The 21,278-nt window shown below is 40.6% G+C and overlaps 1 protein-coding gene across 4 annotated transcripts in view; it reads right to left on the reverse strand.

Moving 5' to 3' along the window:
* Nucleotides 1–654: 654 nt before the first annotated feature.
* LOC115760392 (synaptosomal-associated protein 25) overlaps nucleotides 655–21,278 on the reverse strand; it is a 298,733-nt gene continuing 278,109 nt past the window's right edge. For 2 of the 4 annotated variants that reach the window (XM_030701690.1, XM_030701692.1), the window contains exon 8: nucleotides 655–2,790. In XM_030701690.1, coding sequence (XP_030557550.1) covers nucleotides 2,728–2,790 — 63 coding nt within the window. In that variant the 3' untranslated portion in view covers nucleotides 655–2,727. The remainder of the gene's footprint in view (nucleotides 2,791–21,278) is intronic. The other 2 variants (XM_030701689.1, XM_030701691.1) reach the window with 1 other exon arrangement.

Here is a 21,278-nt window from a genome sequence, read left to right on the forward strand (position 1 = left end):
AGAATTTGAATCATTTGAGGCCGCTAAGGGCATAACGCGCGTATTGAAGTGTGCCTGAGAGCTGTTACCAGCAGAAAATTATAGCAAAGAGTGTCTAGTAGCAAATAAAGTGGTTACACGATAATATGTTGAATGGTGCAGACGTGAACAACCAAAACAGTAACTGAGTGAGCTGTCATGCATGCACATTGGCACTTTGTTGCAATCATAAATATTGCCATCGACAACCATGAATATATTTAAAATATCACTGTAAGAGATAATTTGATCCGTACTTGACGGCTTAAGCTTCATAAATGGTATAGTAATTGTCATGACGCTCACATAAGCGAATTAGAACTCTTAATCTCTTTGGTGAGTCAAAGCGATCAATTTCAGTTGACCTTTGATAACAAATACTCTTCAACTAATACAATGCGAACATGTTTGATCCCGTAGAAAATTTGAGTTCTATACTCCTATACAACTCAAGCTTTACTGCGCTCTCTGTCCATCAACCGCGTTGTTAACCGTGAGCGTCATCCCGGCTACTTCAATATTGTGCACATAAAGGATTCCCAGATTCATATGCCGCTCTTTTGACAAACCTTTGTACGTTAGAGCTACGGAAGTCGATCTACGAAATCTTAATCAGTTTCAGGGCTTCCACATTTATTTTTAATTGAATTGCAGCATCCACCGATTAATTTTGGACTCTTATTCTAAACTTATTACTTATAATACCTTTATTAAACAATATATTATGTTTGAACGATAATTTATTTTAATTTCGAAATTATTAACATATTCTGATAGTCATATAGTTAGATGATTTCGATAACATTTTATAGTGAGCAAAAAATGTTAACAACCTCATCTGGAAATATGGAAATATCTGTAAATTCAAAATGACATTTCTACATACATTTTAAATAGAATAAAATCCTACGTTTAGTATTGAAAAACCGTCTCTTAAATTTTCTATATTCTTAGCTAAACATATTCATTTATATGTTTATACAAAGGGTGATCACTTGATGTTAAAGCTTTTCAAGGCTGCAATACCTTCTAAGTGAACAGCAAATCAATTGATTTTTTTGTTAAATTCAGATTGTATTTTGAATGTCGGTTTAAAACTGCTGATTTGAGAATTGAATATGAAATTTACGGGCGTTAAAGAAACCCTTTTGGAAGATAAGAAATCAGACCTATTCTTCAAATTAAACTTTTTAAAGGGGGGTAAGACCCGTCATGTTATTTACTTGCATATTTTCTTGTTTTTGGCATCTGTAGATGAAGTAAAACATACCTAAATTTATCAAATCTCTATTGAGATAATATGATTTTTTCCGTGCTTTTGCATATATAGTGTTGCAGCTTTGCAATGATTTTTACAGTCTAGGTGCAAGAAATTTTTCAGTGAAAGTTGCTGTCGCGGGGTATTGCAGGCGCTCCAAATGTCCAACGGATGCTTAGTGAACACCCATTTGTGTTACATTTTTACATTCGTTTAAATTTGGCTTACACAATATTATTCAATAAATAGCACTACAGGCCTATTATGTTTAATTAATTGTATACAATAAACAATTCATTATAACCTCTACTTATATAAGTAGTAAAAAAAATTAATTACAAATTGGCAAGAGCTTCAAAATAATTCAGTGTATTAATGTGCATTAAAAACTGTAAAAGTAATTAATTAATTAATTAATTATTTCAAGAATCCGCAGTCAGTATTGTCTGATGATATAACATCAACAAAATCAATTTTATATACTGTACTTTAATTAGAAAAAATATAAAATAAAATGAAGTTACATAAATATAAGTAATAGGCAGATGGGTGCTTCTCCGACTCCACAAGTTCACATTCTTACATAGCCATGTTCCCTTTTTATTAACATCTGTCTCTCTAAGATACTATAAAATCTATAACTTTATATTACTTGGAAAAACAATTAATTTGAAAATAGCCAGTAACACTCCTCTCGGAACTGGCCGACTAAAAGATTCCCTGAATCCAACGCCAGCTATCTTACATACCTCTAATACATAATACAAACAAACACACGCACATATAGCACGCTCCTTGGTGCGCAGTCTACTCTGCGGCTGTTATTGTTCACATTGCTCCACACTATGGAAATGTATTCTTAATGGAGCTATCCCAAAGAGATAAATATTTGGAATGTGTGTATACTATACAAAAACCTGCATTTCAACCTGCATTACATTTTTTTGATATGCGCTATTATGTATGTATTTTTAATTTTACAACGGTCGTTTCTAGATCTTCACATTCACAAAGACGAAAATAGATAGGTCGATTTAGCACGATGTTCAGATATTATGGAATGGGAGACGCTTCCTTCTGCCTTTTACATATTTTTCCACATTCTTATGAACAGTTTTCAATGGGTTATGGATATAAAATAGTAAGATTCAAAGCAAGCTCATTAGTGATCGAATCTATCTATCAATAAACATATGTATTAAACATTTTAGATATATATTTTCATGAAATGAGTCAATTTTTAATGTATTGAGCATTTCAGTGTTTATACATATTTTTGTTTTTCAATTGCTTGAAAAGGCTAGTTCTTAGTGTTATAATAACAAACATAAATTGCTTATATTTACAGCTATTGGAGCACAAAGCAATTACAAGAAATGAACAGATTTCTTAAAGCACTGAATACCATCACAATAATTATTGGGTGTACTAGATGTCTTCTTGAGATCGCCTTATTTTAAAAGCTGGTGAGCTCTTTGATTGGCAACCTCTATTCTTGCTTCATTTGATTCGCCCTGAAAATAAACACACAAATGTAAATGTTATCAGTTAAGTTATTTTAATAAACGGTCTAAGGAAAGGATTTGAAAACAAACGCTGTTTGTAACATTAGAAAGAAATAGATAGATTCCTACTGACTAACATCTTAAGTCATGTCATGACTATACCATTTGGTACAAAAGATTCATATACAGTATGCCAAGAATGAGTTTACACATTGAAAAAAAGTATACTTTTTCATCTTTTAGACTAAAAATATGAACACCTGCCCGACATTTTTAACTTGTTTTTGGGAATTTATAGTTAGTGGTGCCGAGTTGACCTTTTGACCTTTTGTTGAATGGATGTTGACCCCTTATTACCGTTTGGCCGAGTTGACCTTTTTCGGCCAAACGGTAATAAGGGGTCAACATTCATTAATCAATTCAAACCCGAAATCATGAAAAAGAAGGGAGCGCTTCAGAAGCCTGCCAATATTGAATTTGAATTTGCGCCCAAGATCTGCCCATTCACACATATTTGTGTGTGTTTGTGTATATATACAGTAATACAGAAATCACAAAAACTTCCAATCTTGTCAAATTTGCGAGGGACAGGCAGGCAGGCCATGAACAGGCACACAAGCGCACAAATTCCTCTATTCATATACAAAATATGCAAGTATGCGTGAATAGCGAGTCCAAAATATTATAAATGCACACATGGCAACGCTTAGGTACCCTTACCAACGATAACGAGCTTAAATATGTAGTAGGATAAGCACATGTATGTACAGACATACATACAGACAGACACATAGTCAAAGCCATCTACGCAACAATCTCCTGTTTGTTTTAAGTTCGCTCAACTTTAACATTCCTGTTGTACTCTAGTTCATGTAAGAAGAGCTCGACAAGTTGAATCACTCCTTGTCTCGCTTATACATGCATAAACTGATTGTCTATTCTCCTTTAGTTAGTAAGCATAAAACGAACGCGGAGTCAGTCGCGATCGTACAGTCGAATAAAGAAGACGTATCGAAATAATTGTGTGTTTTACTTTGCAAGCGACATTTATCTTCTACAAATGCAAGACGTGGCAAACCCTTTCATTATCATATTACTCGTCTCTTCAAAAGGGAAGAAAGCCACCGACTTTTGAGAAAAACTGAATTTGTGGGTATTTTTGCTTGTGCGGACAAATACACACACAGACAGTACAACGGTAAATAAACAAATTGAAAGAGCACTGAGAGTAAGCCAAAGCAGTTTCCTGCAGTGCGAGGGAATAAAAAAAAAGCAGCGATGCCGTTTTATGAACCCGAACAAATACGAGGCCGACTTTGGACGAACCGCACAGAAAACGAGAGGCCCCATCGCCGTACTCTGATTGTCCAGTCTATATGTATTTTGGTTAGTGGTAATACATAATTTATTACAGTAATAAAAACGAGAAAGAAAGGCTATCTTCGGCACGCCGAAGATTCAATACCCTTGCAGACCCAACCTTTTCATAATGCTTATAGTGCTTTGCCCGTATCTAAGAAGCACAGGGAAAATATTTAATGCCGAGCTTGGTCAAGATATCTTGATAAACAAACAAGTAAGAGGGCTTGGTCGGGAGCTCCCGACTAGGGAATACCCTAAACCCTCTAATTCCAACAAGAAATAAATTAAAACAAGTAAGAGGTTCTAGTCGACTACAGTATATCTTATTGTACCATAAAATATTTGTGTATTCTGAAAAAATCAATTGCATTTAAATTGTAGCTTAAATTGGTTGGCAATAAAAGTTGGGTAACTAACTTGATTTATAGCTCTGGGATGGTAGCGGGGAGGTGGCGATGGCTATAGAATGAAAGATACTTGACATATATATAATATTCTAGAAGCAACATGTCATGTTTGGTGACTCTAGCTCTTATTATTTACCAAAGTTGCCCAAAAAACAGGATATCGATATCGATTTTTATCGATTGCATGGAAACGGATTAGGTTATCGATTATCGGAAACAAACTCGATCTGCGCGCAAGCTAGGAACATCTACATCTAAAATTTCAAGTCTTTAGCTCTTATAGGTTCTGAGATCCTTGCGTTCATACATACGGACGGACGGACGGACGGACAGACAGACGGACATGGCTAGATCGACTCGGCTATTGGTCCTGATCAAGAATATATATACTTTATGGGGTTGGAAATGCTTCCTTCTGCCTGTTACATACATTTGCAGTTTGCACAAATACAATATACCCTTTATAAACATTTTCAATGTGTTCAGGGTATAAAAAGGGTTTAATCAAGAATCTAGTTTTCGACCGATCGTTCCTATGGCAGCTATATGATATAGCGGTCCGATCATAATAGGATTTTGCCTATATATGAGGGTTATAGTAAAACTAATAAATGCCGAGTTTGGTCAAGATATCTTGAAAAACAAAATGTTTTTTCATACAATAACTTAATTTTCGACTGATCGTTCCTATGGCAGCTATATGATATAGTGGTCCGATCCAGCTGGTTTTGACATATGTGCTGCGTGCAACAGAAAGAGGGTTTCATAAAGATAGCTTTAAAACTGAGGGACTTGTAAGCATAGAAACAGACAGACGGACATGGCTATATCGACTCGGCTGTTGATGCTGATTAAGAATATATATACTTTATGGGGTCGGAGATGTCTCCTTCTATGCGTTACACATTTCACGACAAAATTATAGTTCCCTATGCAAGGGTATAAAAAGTTTCTTGGGCAGGGTTCGAACTCGCAACTAACCGCACTACTTGCCGCCGTCTCTACTCAACAGCCACAGCCAAAAAAAAGGTGGTTTCCTAGGTAGGGCTCGAGCTCGAGACATACCGCGCCACTTGCCCATAACTCTTCTCAACAGCTACACCTATAATTCAGTGTTATTGTGAAAAAAAAACGATTAAAATAGCAGTACAGAAAACAATACAATCGAATTCGAAGCTGAAGCGCATGAATGTGTGTTTGTACATGTATACAGAAATTCTTCGAATGTGCGTCGCAAACACGTGCGCAATCAAATTACCGAAAAACAAAATAAAAACCGATCTTAATGAAATTTTCTACAGAATATCTTATTGTAGCATAGAATATTTGTGTATTCTCAAAAAGTTAATTGCATTAAAATTGTAGCTAAAGTTGGGTTATTAACTTGATTTATAGCTATGAGGTAGTAGCGATAAGCATAAAATGAAAGATACTTGAAATATACATATATACTATTCTAGAGTAGACATATACCTTTTGGTGACTCTCTTATTATTTACCCAATGTGCTCAAAAAACAGAATTTCGATATCGATTTTTATCGATTGCTTTGAAATGGAGTAAGCTATCGATTATAGGAAACAAACTCAATCTGCGCATGGACTAGGAGGACCCACAGTGTCTAGCTCTAATAGGTTCTGATATCCTTGCGTTCGAACATACGGACAGACGGAAGGATAGACAGATGGATAGACAGACGGCAAGGCTAGATCGACTCGGCTGTTGATGCTGATAGAATATATATATACTTTATGGGGTCGGAGACGCTTCCTTCTACCTGTTGCATACATTTGCATTTTGCACAAATACAATATTCCTTTTTTAACCATTTTGATTGAGTTCAGGGTATAAAAAAAAGGGTACCTTGGCGGGGCTCGAACTAGTAACTGACCGCATTACTTGCTGGCGACCCTTCCCAACAGCCTGTTATTATCCGACTTATCGTTCACATTGCTTTTATTTAACACCTCCGTCTTGGATGCTTCCCTTTAAACAGGAGTGAGAATCGGACTTTATTGCTGCGGCCGTAGTCGTGTTTCGCTGGCGCCAAAGTAGAACATCGCACACGCCCTGAGATTCGGCTGAATCGCATATTCCGAGGTGATTATACATTTCCAGACCTTTAGCCGGAAAAAAACTTATGCCTACTGTTTCAGATAATTGGCGTGAAATATAAGTAAGGCCACTCCTTGTAGCGTCTCAAGTTCGTATGGACTGGACCCGACCACCCTATCGACTCTGCACTTGGCATACTTGTGGCAGAACTTGGTGTTGCGGCCTTTCGTAAAATCACTCAGGATAAAGTTACGCTTGTATATCTTCTGTAAGCCAATGGTCAAATTTGTTTTTTCAGGCAGTCGCTTACTTCCTTTAGCAGTTCGCAGTGCTCGTAGAACGTCCTCGAGATGATTAGTAAGTCATCCAAGTAGGTGAATACACGATTGCGCAAGCGTTGAGGAATCACCTTGTCCATCAATCGGCACAATCTCTAAGCTGCGTTGCATAGCCCAAATGGCACTTAGACATCCACTAGTTGAATGGTATGTGTTTTTATGTTAGTATGTCCCACACCTCCAGTTTCGTAATCCAAGAAACCTTCTCTGGCCTCTTTCAGCAGATGTTGTTGCTCCTCATTTAATGCATGGGCTACTATCGGTTCAACTTTGGTCGTGAACTCCGAATTGACATACCACAGCTCCTCGATTCCTAAAATTTCCTGCGCCAATCCGAATTTTCTCCAAAAATTCACTCCGAGATAAAGCTTCTGCTTGAGAGATGGTCATAGATTCAAAGCTATTTGGTGAGTCTGGCTGTTGTACGATATTTTGGCATAGACACGGCCCAGAATGTGATGTTGCGTGCCTCCAGCTGATTGAACTGTCGATCGTACCTGGTGATTTCTATCCAGTTCTTTTATCAATTGCAGGCAACCTTCTCCCAGCAAACTGCACCCGTATCTAGCAGCCCAGCGATCTCCCGCTGTCCCAGCTTGACCGTTGCGAATGCCCGATCGTCGCCTTTGCCGATTGAATCGCAGCGCATACCACAGCGCAGGAGCGTAGTTTGTAACGAGAGTGTGCTCGTTTTACCTGGGTGTGCTTTCTGAGATCACTTCGGCTATGCTGTCGAAAATACGTGCTCGAGCTTTTGCATATTCTGTTTTTCTCATTTCAAGTGGCTTCCGTTCTGACCATCTGATGTAATTATTTTGATAATTGTTAATTTGTAGTAAATTATATTTAAAATTAACTTTGCTAATCGTGAGCGCATACCTAGCATCGCATGGAAATACTCACGATTGTCTCGCCTGGATTCTGCTTCCTTTCGCGCAATTCATGCTCCAGCTCAAAATTTGAAAGCCTGGTCTGGAACTGTTGCTGTAAGGTGTATGTCAAATTTGGCCAATCAGGATTCCCGGAAGTGCGAAGGTGCATCCAGTACCACTCCTTCGCTTGGCCCTCCACTAGGACGTGGAAATCCCGCGACACTTCTCTGCACGTAACCTGCATATGCTCCAGCCGGTGCCGGCATACTCTTGTTCCGCCATCGAACACCAGACCCAATCTCCGAATATGCACCACTTCAGTCTTCGGCTCATGGGCAGAAGTTCGGATGAAACAATCCTCCGGAGTCTTGGAAGTCGTGAGGAACGCCATCTGTCCGGCCCACAGGATTTGCTTGGTCCCTCTGAGCGTCTTCCAGCAAACGATGGTCGATTGCCCTCACCGCATATGCAGATGGTCGACTGTCGTTGCTGCTACGACGGGATTCCGGCTTGTTTCTTGGCTCCTGTGTATCTGGCATTCTTTAAGCTGCCAATTTCTCACGCTGTCGTCTTCCAGTGTCAGTTCGCATCTCCGCCAGGCTGTCGCTTATCTTCTTCACGAATGACAGCTTGTCATCCTTCATCTATACTAGTAAGGAATCGAATTCTGAGGCCATGGTTTTGTGGAATGTCTCTTAGGCCTGGAACAATGCCAAATATATTGCCGATGATATTTTACGAGGGATTGGGGCCACTCTTTGTTGCTATTGAGCTGCTGCTGCTGACGTGGACCGTCCCTCGATGTCTCACATGACACAACCAATGTTGGTATCTCGCCTTTTTCTTACCCACCATAACTCCTTACTCGAACATTTTACTACTGCTTATATAAAGACATATTAAAAATTAACACATAACATATTTCACAATTTTCATAATAATTTTTCTTTGAAGGGCAGACGCGAAAACGCTTGACGACACTAACACTTAGAAAAATAAATAATTTAAAGTTTATCATAAATGGAAGTTATGATTAATTAATAATTGCATTTCGTCGCCGCCTGCGCGTGGCCTCTACTTACAGATAGTAGCGCTTTCTTTTAATTTTTAATAAATAATAGGGATAATTAGAATAATAATAGTTAAATTAATATAAAATGATTATTTAATATTAATTATTTGACTGTTTTTTTGTTTTTATTTTTTTGATCAATTTTGATTCTATAATGTTATAAAAAAAACCTGGGGCCACCCAGAGGTGGGGGACAGTCCGCTCCGGTCGCCTGCTTGCACTTGACTCGCTGGATCTTTTCTTACTTTTTTTTCTCCCCAACAACAAAACCGCTCTCACTTTCAAAAATGTCCAGAGTAACGCTAAGGAACTGGTGGCTCCGATAATAGCGCCCCCTCGAATCTACCGATAACTTTCCTTCAGCTGGCAATCCCAAAAACAGCATATTGTTTAGTGTGGTATTTATTTTTTTAATTGTATTGCTGCCCGTAACAAGCCATATCAGCCAAAAAGAAATAAAATTGTTTCCCGGTAGGGCTCGAGCTCGCGAGAGACCGCACCATTAGCCATTGCCTCTACGCCACAGTCACACCAATAATTGAGTCTTATTGAGAAAAAAAAACGAAATAAAATAGCAGCACAGAATATAATTGCAATTGCAATGCTGTTGAAAGAATTCGAAGCAGACGTGCATGAATGTGCGTGTGTACATGTATACAGAAATTCTTGGAATTGGCGTTAGCTGCTAAAACGTGTGCAATAAAACACGTAACTTTTGTTATTCTTGAAATTTTTTAAATTTTCTTCAGTAAATCTTATTAAATCATTGAATATTTGTGTATTCTCAAAAAGTCAATTGCATTAAAATTGTAGCTTAAATTGGTGGGCAATATAAGTTGGGTTATTAACATGAATTAAATATTTGCGGTGGTAACGGGTAGGTGGCGATAGGTATAAAATGAAAGATAATTGATTTATATATAATATTCTAGAAGCAACATATCATGTTTGGTGGTCCTAGCTCTTATTATTTACCCAATTTGCTAAAAAAACAGGATGTCGATTCGATTTTTTATTGATTGCTTGAAAACGGAGTAAGTTTTCGATTATCTGAAACAAACTCGATCTGCGCAGGCACTAGGAAGGCCTACAGCTAAAGTTTCACAAGCTCTTATAGGCTCGTATATCCTTGCGTTCATACATACGGACAGACGTACGTACATACAGACGGACGGATATAGCTAGACCGACTCTGCTTATGATGCTGATATAAGTTAACAGAGGCCAACGACACCAGCTCCAGATGCTGATATACCACTGCACCGGATGTTCTTACGAGTTAACAGGGGTCGGCAAAATGCAATATAACACCAGCCACAGATGCTGACATAGCTCTGGGCCGGATGTTCTTGCACGACGGCAGCGCACGAGGCGCAAGCTAAGCATTCTAGCGGCCGTTGTGAAAAACACACAGTAGCTTAGGTAATTTTGATCAATCTTTTGTAAGTTTAGTTTTAATTCGGCTTTCACTGAGGCACATCGGCCCAGCGACTTCGCGCATAAACTAACTCACTCACTACGGCGTATCGGCCTAGTGTTTTATAAACCATAATTAATTAATTAAGTTTGTGTTTCTTAAATAATCAAATAATCAAAAATAAAGTCTTTCAACGAAATTCCGCTAGGACTTACTATTTAAATATTAATTGGCGCCCAACGTTTTTCAACAATTTTCAATAAACTCTCCTCTGTCAGCATTAATTTAATTTACTGTTGTCGATTTGCCCTTGAAATTGTGTTGTTTTATTTTGTTGACAGTATAGTCCATGAACGTTTCTTTCTCAGGTACAGAGACCGCTCTGCGAGGTGATCTGAGTCAGACGACTCCACCACCTTAGATAAGGAAGTCACGCAAAAAATCGCTGACAACAGGTGTAAAATAGGAATGGAGCCTGAGCAGCTTAGGGCTTTGGTGCAGGCCGCGGTGCCCTCCGCCTTAGAAGCACAGAGCGCAGTACTGAAGCAAAGAGATGCAGCACTGAGGGTGTACTTAAACGCTCGGTTACAAGAATTGGTGGGCAGAATATCTGCCAGTAGCATAGAAACACCGCCGGTCCAGGCATTTGAGCCGGTGGAAATCAGAAACGACCTCCAATGTAATGAATAACTGTATGCAATTTAATGCTTACCAGAATTTACGGGGGTGCCAGAGACGTTCGCCTCTTGGAGACAAGCTGCGATAGCGGTCATTATTATTTAGAACAAAATTAGAGGGGCAGCTAACAGTAATGAATTTTGATGCCATAATAAACCATCTCGATTTCACATACAGGGATAAGAGAGGCATGCATGTCATAAAGCAAGAGATGAGCACCCTAAGACAGGGCTCATTAACAATTTTACAATACTATGACGAGGTTGAGAAAAAGCTTACTCTTCTCACCAACAAGGTCAACATGTCCAACGAACCAAGCATGGCAAAAGGGCTCTGTGCGAAGTTCAGAGATGATGCGTTGCGTTTTTGGCTCAGGCCTAAAGCGTAGCCTGACGGATGTCCTGTTCGCGGCAAAGCCCAAGGACTTACCGTCGGCCCTAGCTTTAGCGCAAGAGGTAGAGGCAAACCATGAAAGGTACGCCTTTGCCGCTAGCTTCGCTAAAGGGCAAGAAGATAGGGAACGAAAAGTGACCCCGAGGCCGCAGGTCCGTCAGCAAGATAGGGGTCAACAGCAGGGGGATCCACAACCCAGCGGCTCTAAAAATCCTCACTTCACTAAACAACAATAACAGCAACAAAGTCAATATGAGCAACAGAGTGGCAGGTGGAACAAAGGTGGCGGGTCACAGGACCAAATGAACGTCGATCCATCTGTGTCAAAAATCCTACAACCGTCGCAAGCACCAGCCTACGTTAACTCTAGCGCTCCTCAAGCCTACAAAAGAACGGCCACGTCTGGGCGTTTAAGCGGACAGAGTAGGCAGAGAGTCAATCACACAACTTACGAGCCTGATCAAGATCCAGGTTCGTATGTTAGCTCTGCAGCAGCAGCAGAACAGAAAATTGCCGACGACAATGGTAACGGGTATGACTCAGACACTCTCAATTTTTTAGGGGAAGCTCCCTGCTTCCCTACATCAGTAGGAGAGTTGCAGGGATCCAGATGAGATTTCTCATCGACACGGGCGCTTCCAAGAATTATATCAGGCCACATAAAAAACTAAAAGGTGTGTGCCCAGTAAATTTTTCCTTCCCTACGGCGGCACCACGAAGATCACTCATAAGTGCCTTATATCTCTGTTCGGCAAAACTGCCACATTTTTCTTACTCCCAGACCTGTCCACATTTAATGGTATTGTGGGGCTCGACTTGCTCACGCAAGCAGGAGCTTCGCTTTGTCTTTCTTCTGGCCAACTCAAATGTGACGCAGAAACTGAACAAATCGAATTCCACAGGTGCGCGGATGTTAACTTTACCAATGTTGACTGCGCCGACGCGCCCGATGCTGTAAAAGATGCATTCCTAAAGATGCTAAAATGCAATCATAAGGCCTTCGCAGATCCGGAAGAAGCACTTCCCTATAACACATCAGTGGTGGCAACCATCAGGACCACTGATGAACAACTAGTTTATGTCCGACTGTACCCCTATCCCATGGGAGCAGCGGAATTCGTTAATTAAGAAATTCAAAGCCTTCTGAAGAACGGTATCATCAAAAAATCTGTTTCCCCCTACAACAACCCCATTTGGGTGGTGGACAAGAAGAGGATGGACGTGTTTGGTAACAAGAATATGCGCCTAGTAATGGATTTTCGCAAACTTAACGAGAAAACCATCGCAGACAGATACCCTATGCTTCTCATTCCAATGATTTTGGGGAATCTTGGCAAAGCTAAATACTTTTCGACATTAGACCTAAAATCCGGCATCACCAGATCACGCTAGCAGAGCATGACCGTGAAAAACAGCCTTTGCATTTAACGGGGGAAGTTCGAATTTTGTCGACTTCCCTTTGGGTTGAAGAATGCGGCCAGCGTCTTCCAAAGAACTGTTGACGACGTACTGCGTAAGCAAATTGGCAAATCTTGCTATGTCTATGTTGACGAAGTCATCATCTTCTCAAAAGACGAAAATTCTCATGTCCATCGTGTAGAGTGGGTCTTAAAGAGCCTGTACGAGGCAAATATGGGAATCTCCAATCGCGTTTTTTCAAGAAAAGCGTACGTTTTCTTGGTTTCGTGGTAACCAGTAATGGAGCTACAAGGGACCCTGAAAAAGTCAAAGCGATTCAGGAACCAAAGAATATATTCGAGATCAGATCATTTTTAGGACTGGCCAGTTACTATAGGTGTTTCATCAAAGACTTTGCCTCAATTGCAAAACCCATTTCTGATCTTCCAAAGGGTAAGAATGGGTCAGTAAGTAAATATAGATCGCGAAACATCCCGGTTGAATTCTCTGAACTTCAGTGTCACGCGTTCCAAAAGCTGCGCAACATTTTGTCATCAGAAAACGTCATGCTTAGATACGCTGACTTTAATAAGCCGTTTGATTTGACAGACGCTTCAGCTTACGGCCTAGGGGCAGTGCTTTCTCAAGAGGGTCGCCCCATCTCAATGATTTCCAGAACATTGAAACCCCCGGAGGTGAACTACGCCACCAACGAGCCGAACTTTAGGCTATAGTTTGGGCCCTTAACAAGCTATGTCACTACTTATATGGGGTAAAAGACATTAACATTTTCATGGACCACCAACCGTTAACTTTTACCATTTCTGATTCAAACCCGAACGTCAAAATTAAAAGATGGAAGGCGCGCATTGACGAATCGAATGCGCGAATATTTTATAAGCCAGGCAAGGAGAATTTAGTTGCTGATGCGCTATCGCGACAACAGCTCAACGCTCTTGACGAGCTGAATACTGATTCCTGCGCAGCGACAGCGAGCTGCCCTATACAATTGAGTCAACCGAAAAGCCTCTTAAATGTTTCCAAAATCAATTTGTCATTGAAGAGGCACGCGTCCCCACCAAACGCAACTTCATTTTTTTCGGGGACAAGAGGCGTCATGAAGTGAGCTTCACTGACCGCACAGCCCTTCCAGATGAACTTCTTGACTTGATTAATCCAAATGCAGTTAATGCCCTCTATTACAACCTGCACACACTAGTTCGCATGTTTCCAGGCACAAAGTTTCGGCACTGTAAAGCCTGAGTTGCAGATGTCTTCAACGTTGTTGAGAGGAGAGAAATTCTCGCTGCCGATCATAATAGAGCGCACAGAGCAGCTTAATAAAATGTTAAGCAAGTGTTATCAGAATACTATTTATTTAAAATTGGCGAAGTTGGCTAAGGAAATCGCGGAAAGTTGTAGAATCTGCTCAGCAGCCAAATACGATAGGCACCCGAAAAGACAGGAGCTGGGAGAAACTCCGATCCCTGAGACTCCTGGGGAATTTCTACACATTGATATTTTTTCCACGGACACAAAATTTTTTTTTACCTGTGTTGATAAGTTTTTCTAACCTTGCAGTCGTACAACCAATTCAGTCGCGTACTATCGGGGACTTAAAAGCTCCACTACTGCAGCTCATGAATTTCTTTTCACGAGCCAGAACAATTTATTGCGAAAACGAGCCTACGATAAATTCTCAAACGATAAAGACCCTGTTGTTAAACAACTACCGAGCCTATATTGTTAATGCGCCGCCTCTGCATAGCACCTTCAATGATCAAGTCGAGCGCTTCCATAGCACTCTTGCCGAGCTTGCATGTTGCCTCAAGCTGGAGAGAAACATCAGTGACTCAGTCGAAGTCATAATGCTAGCCACGATTGAGTATAACAAGACAATACCTTCGGTCATCAACAAGAGACCTGCTGTTGTCCTCCATGTGCCCTCAGGCGAACCTGAAGGGGAAAAATCAGCAAAGTTAAGGAGTGCGCAAGATGTGCTCCGGGCTAGGCTGAACGACCAACGACAGAATAGATTCTTTGAAGTAGGCGAAAAAGTACTAGTAAAAAGAAACCGCAGGCTTGGCAATAAACTCACGCCCTTATGTTAAGAACGGATCGTAGAGGCAGACCTTGGCACGACCGTTCTCATTGCAGGGAGGAAGGTCCACAAGGACAACCTTGAGTGGGGCGAGAGCTGAAATAAAACATCGATTCTATGCATCTTGAATTTAACTATACGCTTCAACATTTGAGCCACTAGGCTTCACCTTTAAGTTTTAATATTTACGCCACTTGGCATTATTTTTAGGAAGCCACGTAGTGATAGTTTGGTCCGTTTTGTCTGTCTTTCGCAGGTTCGGGTTTCTGCTGTTTCTATTTTTGGCAAGTGCGGCAGCGCGTGTGAATGATTACTCACATGCCAAGTATATTCCCATTGTTGAGGGCCAAGTTCTGGTCTGGGAGGAATTCAATTTCGTCAGGCACACAGCAAACATCTCTGAGTACGAGAAAATGGTAAACGAAACAATTGAGCTATGTGAAATGTTGACATGAGAAAGCTTCTAAGCGTAGATGCCTCCCACCTCAGAGATCTGTAGAAGCTCTTGGCGTGCACCACAGTGCGGTAAGAAGCTTAGATTTCCTAGACACAGTCCTCAAAGTAGTTGCGGGAACACCTGACGCCAGTGACTTCGAGAAGATCAAATTTACTGAATTATAGATGGTGTACTCTAACAACAGACAGGTATCTATCAACACAAAAGGTCAGGAACAAATCAATCAACTCATTACTAAAACAACACGGGCATTTGTACGAAATTCTTTTAGCTTGGAATGTTGAATGTTGCTGATGGAAATGCAGAATTTGATGCTCGCTGTTACCCTTGCAAAAATTAATATCATAAGCCCAAATATATTATATCACGCAGATTTGAAATCTGTTTGGATCGATGAACCCACAGGTACTTCAATAGCTGACCTAATGTCCATTGCGTCCGTGAAAGTATTACAATCTGTTAATGCTCTTCACTTTATCATTAAGTTCCCGAAAATCAAAATGGCTTGCTGAAAGGTGATGCTGTATCCAGTTGCACATGAGAATGCTGTGCTACAAATTGACGACAATTTTATAGCTGAGTGCGGAGATCAAGTGCTCGCCTTTAAGAATTGCGCTTCCACGCCGGGAGGAACCTTTTGTCAACTTTCACCTACCAGCGTTTGTGCCACACTGGCACACTGCCAAATGCATGCAAGTCACTTAGACCCGATCACATGGGACTTGAATCGCAACAACGTCCATCTCCTCTTCTGAACCTCACCGGCCACCAAGACGTGCTGAGTCTCCCTTACCTTCATCGCTTGAATGAACGTTACCTGGAAATCATCAAGGAAGTCAAGGATGAAATTGGAAGCGTCGACAGCGTGGTAATAGCCTTCTTGTTGAATGCTGTGTGTTGCACCATAATTTGCATCGGAGTCGCCTACCGTCGGTTCAAAAACATGACATCGGCTTAGGAGATTAAGAAGGTGATCGTCGAGATAGGAGCGGCCGAGGTCGGCCTTAACTTAAAAGGGGAGCAGTTAACAGAGGCCAACGACACCAGCTCCAGATGATTATATAGCACTCGGCCGGATGTACTAACGAGTTAACAGGCAAATGCAATATAACACCAGCCACAGATGCTGACATAGCTCTGGGCCGGATGTTCTTGCACGACGGCAGTGCACGAGGCGCAAGCTAAGCATTCTAGCGGCCGTTGTGAACAGCACACAATAGCTTAGGTAATTTTGATCAATCTTTTGTACGTTTAGTTTTAATTCAGCTTTCACTGAGGCACATCGGCCCAGCGACTTCGCGCATAAATTAACTCAGTCACTACGCCGTATCGGCCTAGTGTTTTATTAACCATAATTAATTAATTTATTTTGTGTTTCTTAAATAATCAAATAATCAAAAATAAAGTCTTATAAAAAAATCCGCGAGGACTTATTATTTAAATATTAATTTATATATTTTATGGGGTCGGAGGTTCTTCCATCTGCTTGTTTCATACATTTGCACAAATACATAATACCCATTTTATCCATTTTCAATGGGTTTAGGGTATAAAAACGGTTTGGCTGTTCCTCTAGTCTATACCTGTTCCTATTTTATCCCATTACTCTCTCCTTTTAGCTACACATTCTTGAAAATCCACTTGCTCTCCTGGGGCTGACAATATCCCTAGTTGTCTACTTAAGGAGTGTAGTTTTTCCGTTCGTCATCCATTGCTAAAGCTTTTTAATTTACCCCTCCAATCTTCTGTTTTCCCATATCTTTGGAAATAATCTTAAATCACTCCTCTTCACAAGAAAGAGGGAAATTTTGATATATAAAATTACAGGGGCATTGCAATACTATCCAAAAAATAATAACTTCGAATTTACAGTATTTCTGCAAATCAGTTGTCTCCCCTGGATTCTCAACATGGATTCGTAAAGAAACCGCCAACTTCGACATGTTTGCTAGAATTTACTTTCTTGGTAAATGATGTTATCCTCTCTAAACTGCTGATCGAATAGGTTTCTCTCCGTCTATTTTTCTTTCGATTAGTTCTTATTTAAAAGGTATGACCGAAAGAGTAATGCTGAGGCTGTATGATACTTCTGGTACTCCTCAATGTAGTCATCTTCGACCTTTACTCTTTACTCTTTTTATAAATGATTTCCCTTCGGTTATATCACTTACGGTGTGAAACTTATTCTATCATACACTTATCCACTACATGATTCTTGTCTACAAGTTGATTAGAGCGCTATGCAACTTCTAAGCGTCTGTGTATGACCCTCAATCGTACTGCACCTTATCTTGTCAGTTATACAATCGACAATACCTCATTGCAGCGTATATTAACAGTTAAAGATATATGTGTTCTTTTTGATTCTAAGCTGTGCTTCAATCTTCATATAGATACCATCGTTAATGAGCCACAGTCGGCGGGAGGTAGAGAGAAACAATTGTGAAATCTCCTCTACTGGTGCTTATCTTAGCTGCGGCCATCTGCAGATGTGACTGGGATATGTGTTCCAGGGGGCTGTGCCTCAAGCTACGGCGGATTAAAATGCCGGCATCTCCTTTGCGGTAGTTGCTGGCGTGTTGAGATATATATGCAGTATACCCGGTCGTATATTCTGGTGCACATGTGCATGTGTGTTTCCGTTAGGAGCATTATGTTTTGTAGGTGGTGAGGAATGTCCTTGGTTCATTAATTTTTCTGTTAAGACCATCCGCGTTCCATAATCCGATCCTTAAGTTTTTATGTTTAGTTTTTATGGAGAGTAATAGGGACCTGGTCCATTCTTGAGGTAAGCCTTAACATAGCATCTTCAAGAGCCGCAAATCTGGTATCGCCGCTCGGTTGGTTTTCGGGAGTGTTGTTGGGCTGCCTTTCAAACGCCTTTTCGCCCGGTATGCGTTGGGTGGTGTCTTTTCGCTGGCTGTTTGCTGGGTTGCCCGATCTGAGCATGTCCGCAAATGACACGGATTTACCAGCTACCATGGGAGAAGGGATAAATTGCATTGTATTCCTATTTTGCCAATCGTGGTTATTATGCGCCTTGTGAAGGGGAACCGAAATATTAGAGGCCGGCTTGTGTACCTTAATTAGGTGGTTTAGAACACAATTGGTACAGAAGAAGTCGGCTTCCTGGACTGCTTTGCAAATAGGAGATCCTGTTGGGTGCTCTTCCACACATCTACCACAGACGAATTGTTTCATGCAGTAATTTTTGGAATGTCCGTAATCCTGGCAGCGGTGACATTGGCAGCAAATCGGCGGGGGCGCTCAACTAAGACAACTTGACGGCATAAAAGATTTATTTTGAGGGCTTCCTTGTTTTTGAGGGCCAGTTTGGGGTCCAGGAAAAACATATGTAGCCTGCTTTGCTCCGTGCCAATTGATGCCCTGCCTTTAGGATTATAGATATTAACTACTTTATGACCATTATCTTGAATTTTCTTGATTATATAGCACTAGCCGTAGAAGATGCCACCTGTTTGATGACAATGCGAAAAGGTTTGCCGTCCTGCAGTTGATAGTGATAGTTTTGGCATTTGGTTTGTTCCATGAAGACAACAACTTTGCCGAAGGTTGGAACGGCTCTTGCACTATTTTTGTACACCTAGTTTCGTTTCGTTCGGAGCTCTCGCATCTTCTGCTTAACTTGTAACTTCGGTAACTTTAACGCCGGGTTGCGTTGATCGTGCCCAGAATGCATTGACAAGCAAATTGATTTCTCCGGAATGTATAATTCTTTGAGAAATCAGTTGTTAAAACTAAATTATGTGGCTAAGCAGTTTTGGGCTGCTAAGTAAATATGAATTCAAGTCTTCACCCAATCGCCGGCTAGATTCTCAATTTTGGAAGTTGCCCTTTTAGTCTGTCCACACATATACGCCTCCTTTGTCCATGCCTAGCAATTTGGATTTATCTCCAATGTTGTCACTGTAGCCTTCCCCGTGCGATTGTCCAATTATTACCCCTATTATATCCCTTAGCCAAACTGCTTCAGTCCCGCCAGCTCCTTGCCATAATCGTAGACCTGCGGGAAATCTAGCCCAAATTTTAAAAAGCAATCTCGGTACCTCTTTGGCCCGACCAACTCAAGTGTTACCTTCAGCCGCATCAGCTCCTACTTTGACAGTTGTTGCCCTTAGTAGGCACCACTTGTGTGTCATTCTCAGCCTATATTCCTACCAAATCTTCTTCTAGCGTGTCAATAACCAAATTTAAATTCTCCACCCCTCGTGATATAGCATCATTAAAATATTGTTTCACATTTTTTGTTCACAGTCATTTGTGATCCTAAATTTTGGCCTCCTCACATGATTGTTCACGAGTTTAAGCAAAAGAAGCGAAACCAGCCTCGATAAAAGGAACCGTTACTGCCCCAAAAACTAACTTCGTCTTCTGACCTAGTTTCCATTCATTATCAGAATGTCACACGTCTTATTTCTAAGCTTTATAATATTTGTATTTTCAGAAACATGGTTGAATTTAACCATATCTGATTATAAAGTTGTTTCGAACAACTTTATTTTGCATAGAAATGATCGGCAGATACGAGGTGGTGGGGTATGAATTGCTAATAATTGCCCTGCGCGGCAAAATAAATACATTTGAAACAAAATATTAACTTCTTTAAATTTGCCTGCACACAAGTAGTGCAAATAAATTAATTGCCAAAAGGCGTGCAACTACACATTTCTTATTTACTTTATTTAATAATTTCGTTTGTGTACATTTACATGCGCAAATCTTTCTTTAAGTGCTACGCGCCTCTACATAAAATTTATTATTTTAAACAAGTGACTTTACAACAGTAGCAAACCGCTTGCTTGCGCATCTGCATACAGTTGGTTGTTATATATATACGCCATTAATCGTAGCGCGCTTTAACCAGCTATACGCTATCTCGATCGAACGATTCTGGGCACAGACTTGCATTGTAGTTTGGCTGTATGAACCTTTGTGTGTGATACATTCATAATGTTTCATGAATGTGCAAGTGTCAATGGAACTGGGGAGGCGACATCAGCTAATCAAGTAGCGGAACCCCGTCTGTTTTTCTTCAAGTAAAGATTTAGAATTTAAGTGATCGACTCAATACATTGTCCTCTGAACTTGATTTCGTGCGGCTTCGCGATGTTGACGACAACGAGCTGCAAGATTACATAAGCATGGTATCTGGCAGGAAATCTATGACAGTAAGGTTCAGCAGATTCTGCACTGTTCCACTGTCAATTCAGCCGCAACCGATAATTCACATTCTTTTATTGTTGTTCCAAGCCACTCTCGATAGCCTCAACTTAAGTTTCCGGAGCTTTGTGGATACTACACAGAATGGGCCGAAGTCTTGCACATGTTCATCACGGTCATTGACAAGGATCCTTATAAGTAAAACATCGAAAAACTCTAAGGAACAGGATACAGTTCGCTCATTGGAAATTTCAAACGCCAACTATGCTGCCGCTTTAGAACTGCTTGATAAGCGTGTTAATAAAAAGAGTCTTATTTTTTAGGCACACATCGCTAAGATATGGGGTTTAGGAAAGGTGAGCAAGGGTGCGACAACACAACTACGCGAATGCTCATATAGCTCTCATCTATGTGCGCTTAGACCGATGGGTAGTATGCAACAGATCAGATAGCGCTATCAAGTTTTTGCAGTAACGTGTGTACTATGCAACACACACGTTGCTGCAAAAACTTGATAGCGCTACGCAAGCTAGCTGGTAGGATGATCCACCGTTGGACGACATTCCATCATGTGAGCGGCTTAGTTGAGAAGCATTGCCAGATAATGCTAGAAAATGCGGAAAACGCTACGGCAATGTACACGCCTAGCTTCCAGATATGCCAGAACAACAGTGCTAGAAAAACATTTATAGTGACTAAGAATGGAACGAGTACATGTGTATATTGTGAAGTTGCACGCCACTCCCTCTTTGCGCGTTCATTAAGCC

This window comes from Drosophila novamexicana, unplaced genomic scaffold, assembly GCF_003285875.2.
Source record: "Drosophila novamexicana strain 15010-1031.04,08,12 unplaced genomic scaffold, DnovRS2.1 tig00000434-arrow-pilon, whole genome shotgun sequence".
Classification (NCBI taxonomy): Eukaryota; Metazoa; Arthropoda; class Insecta; order Diptera; family Drosophilidae; genus Drosophila; species Drosophila novamexicana.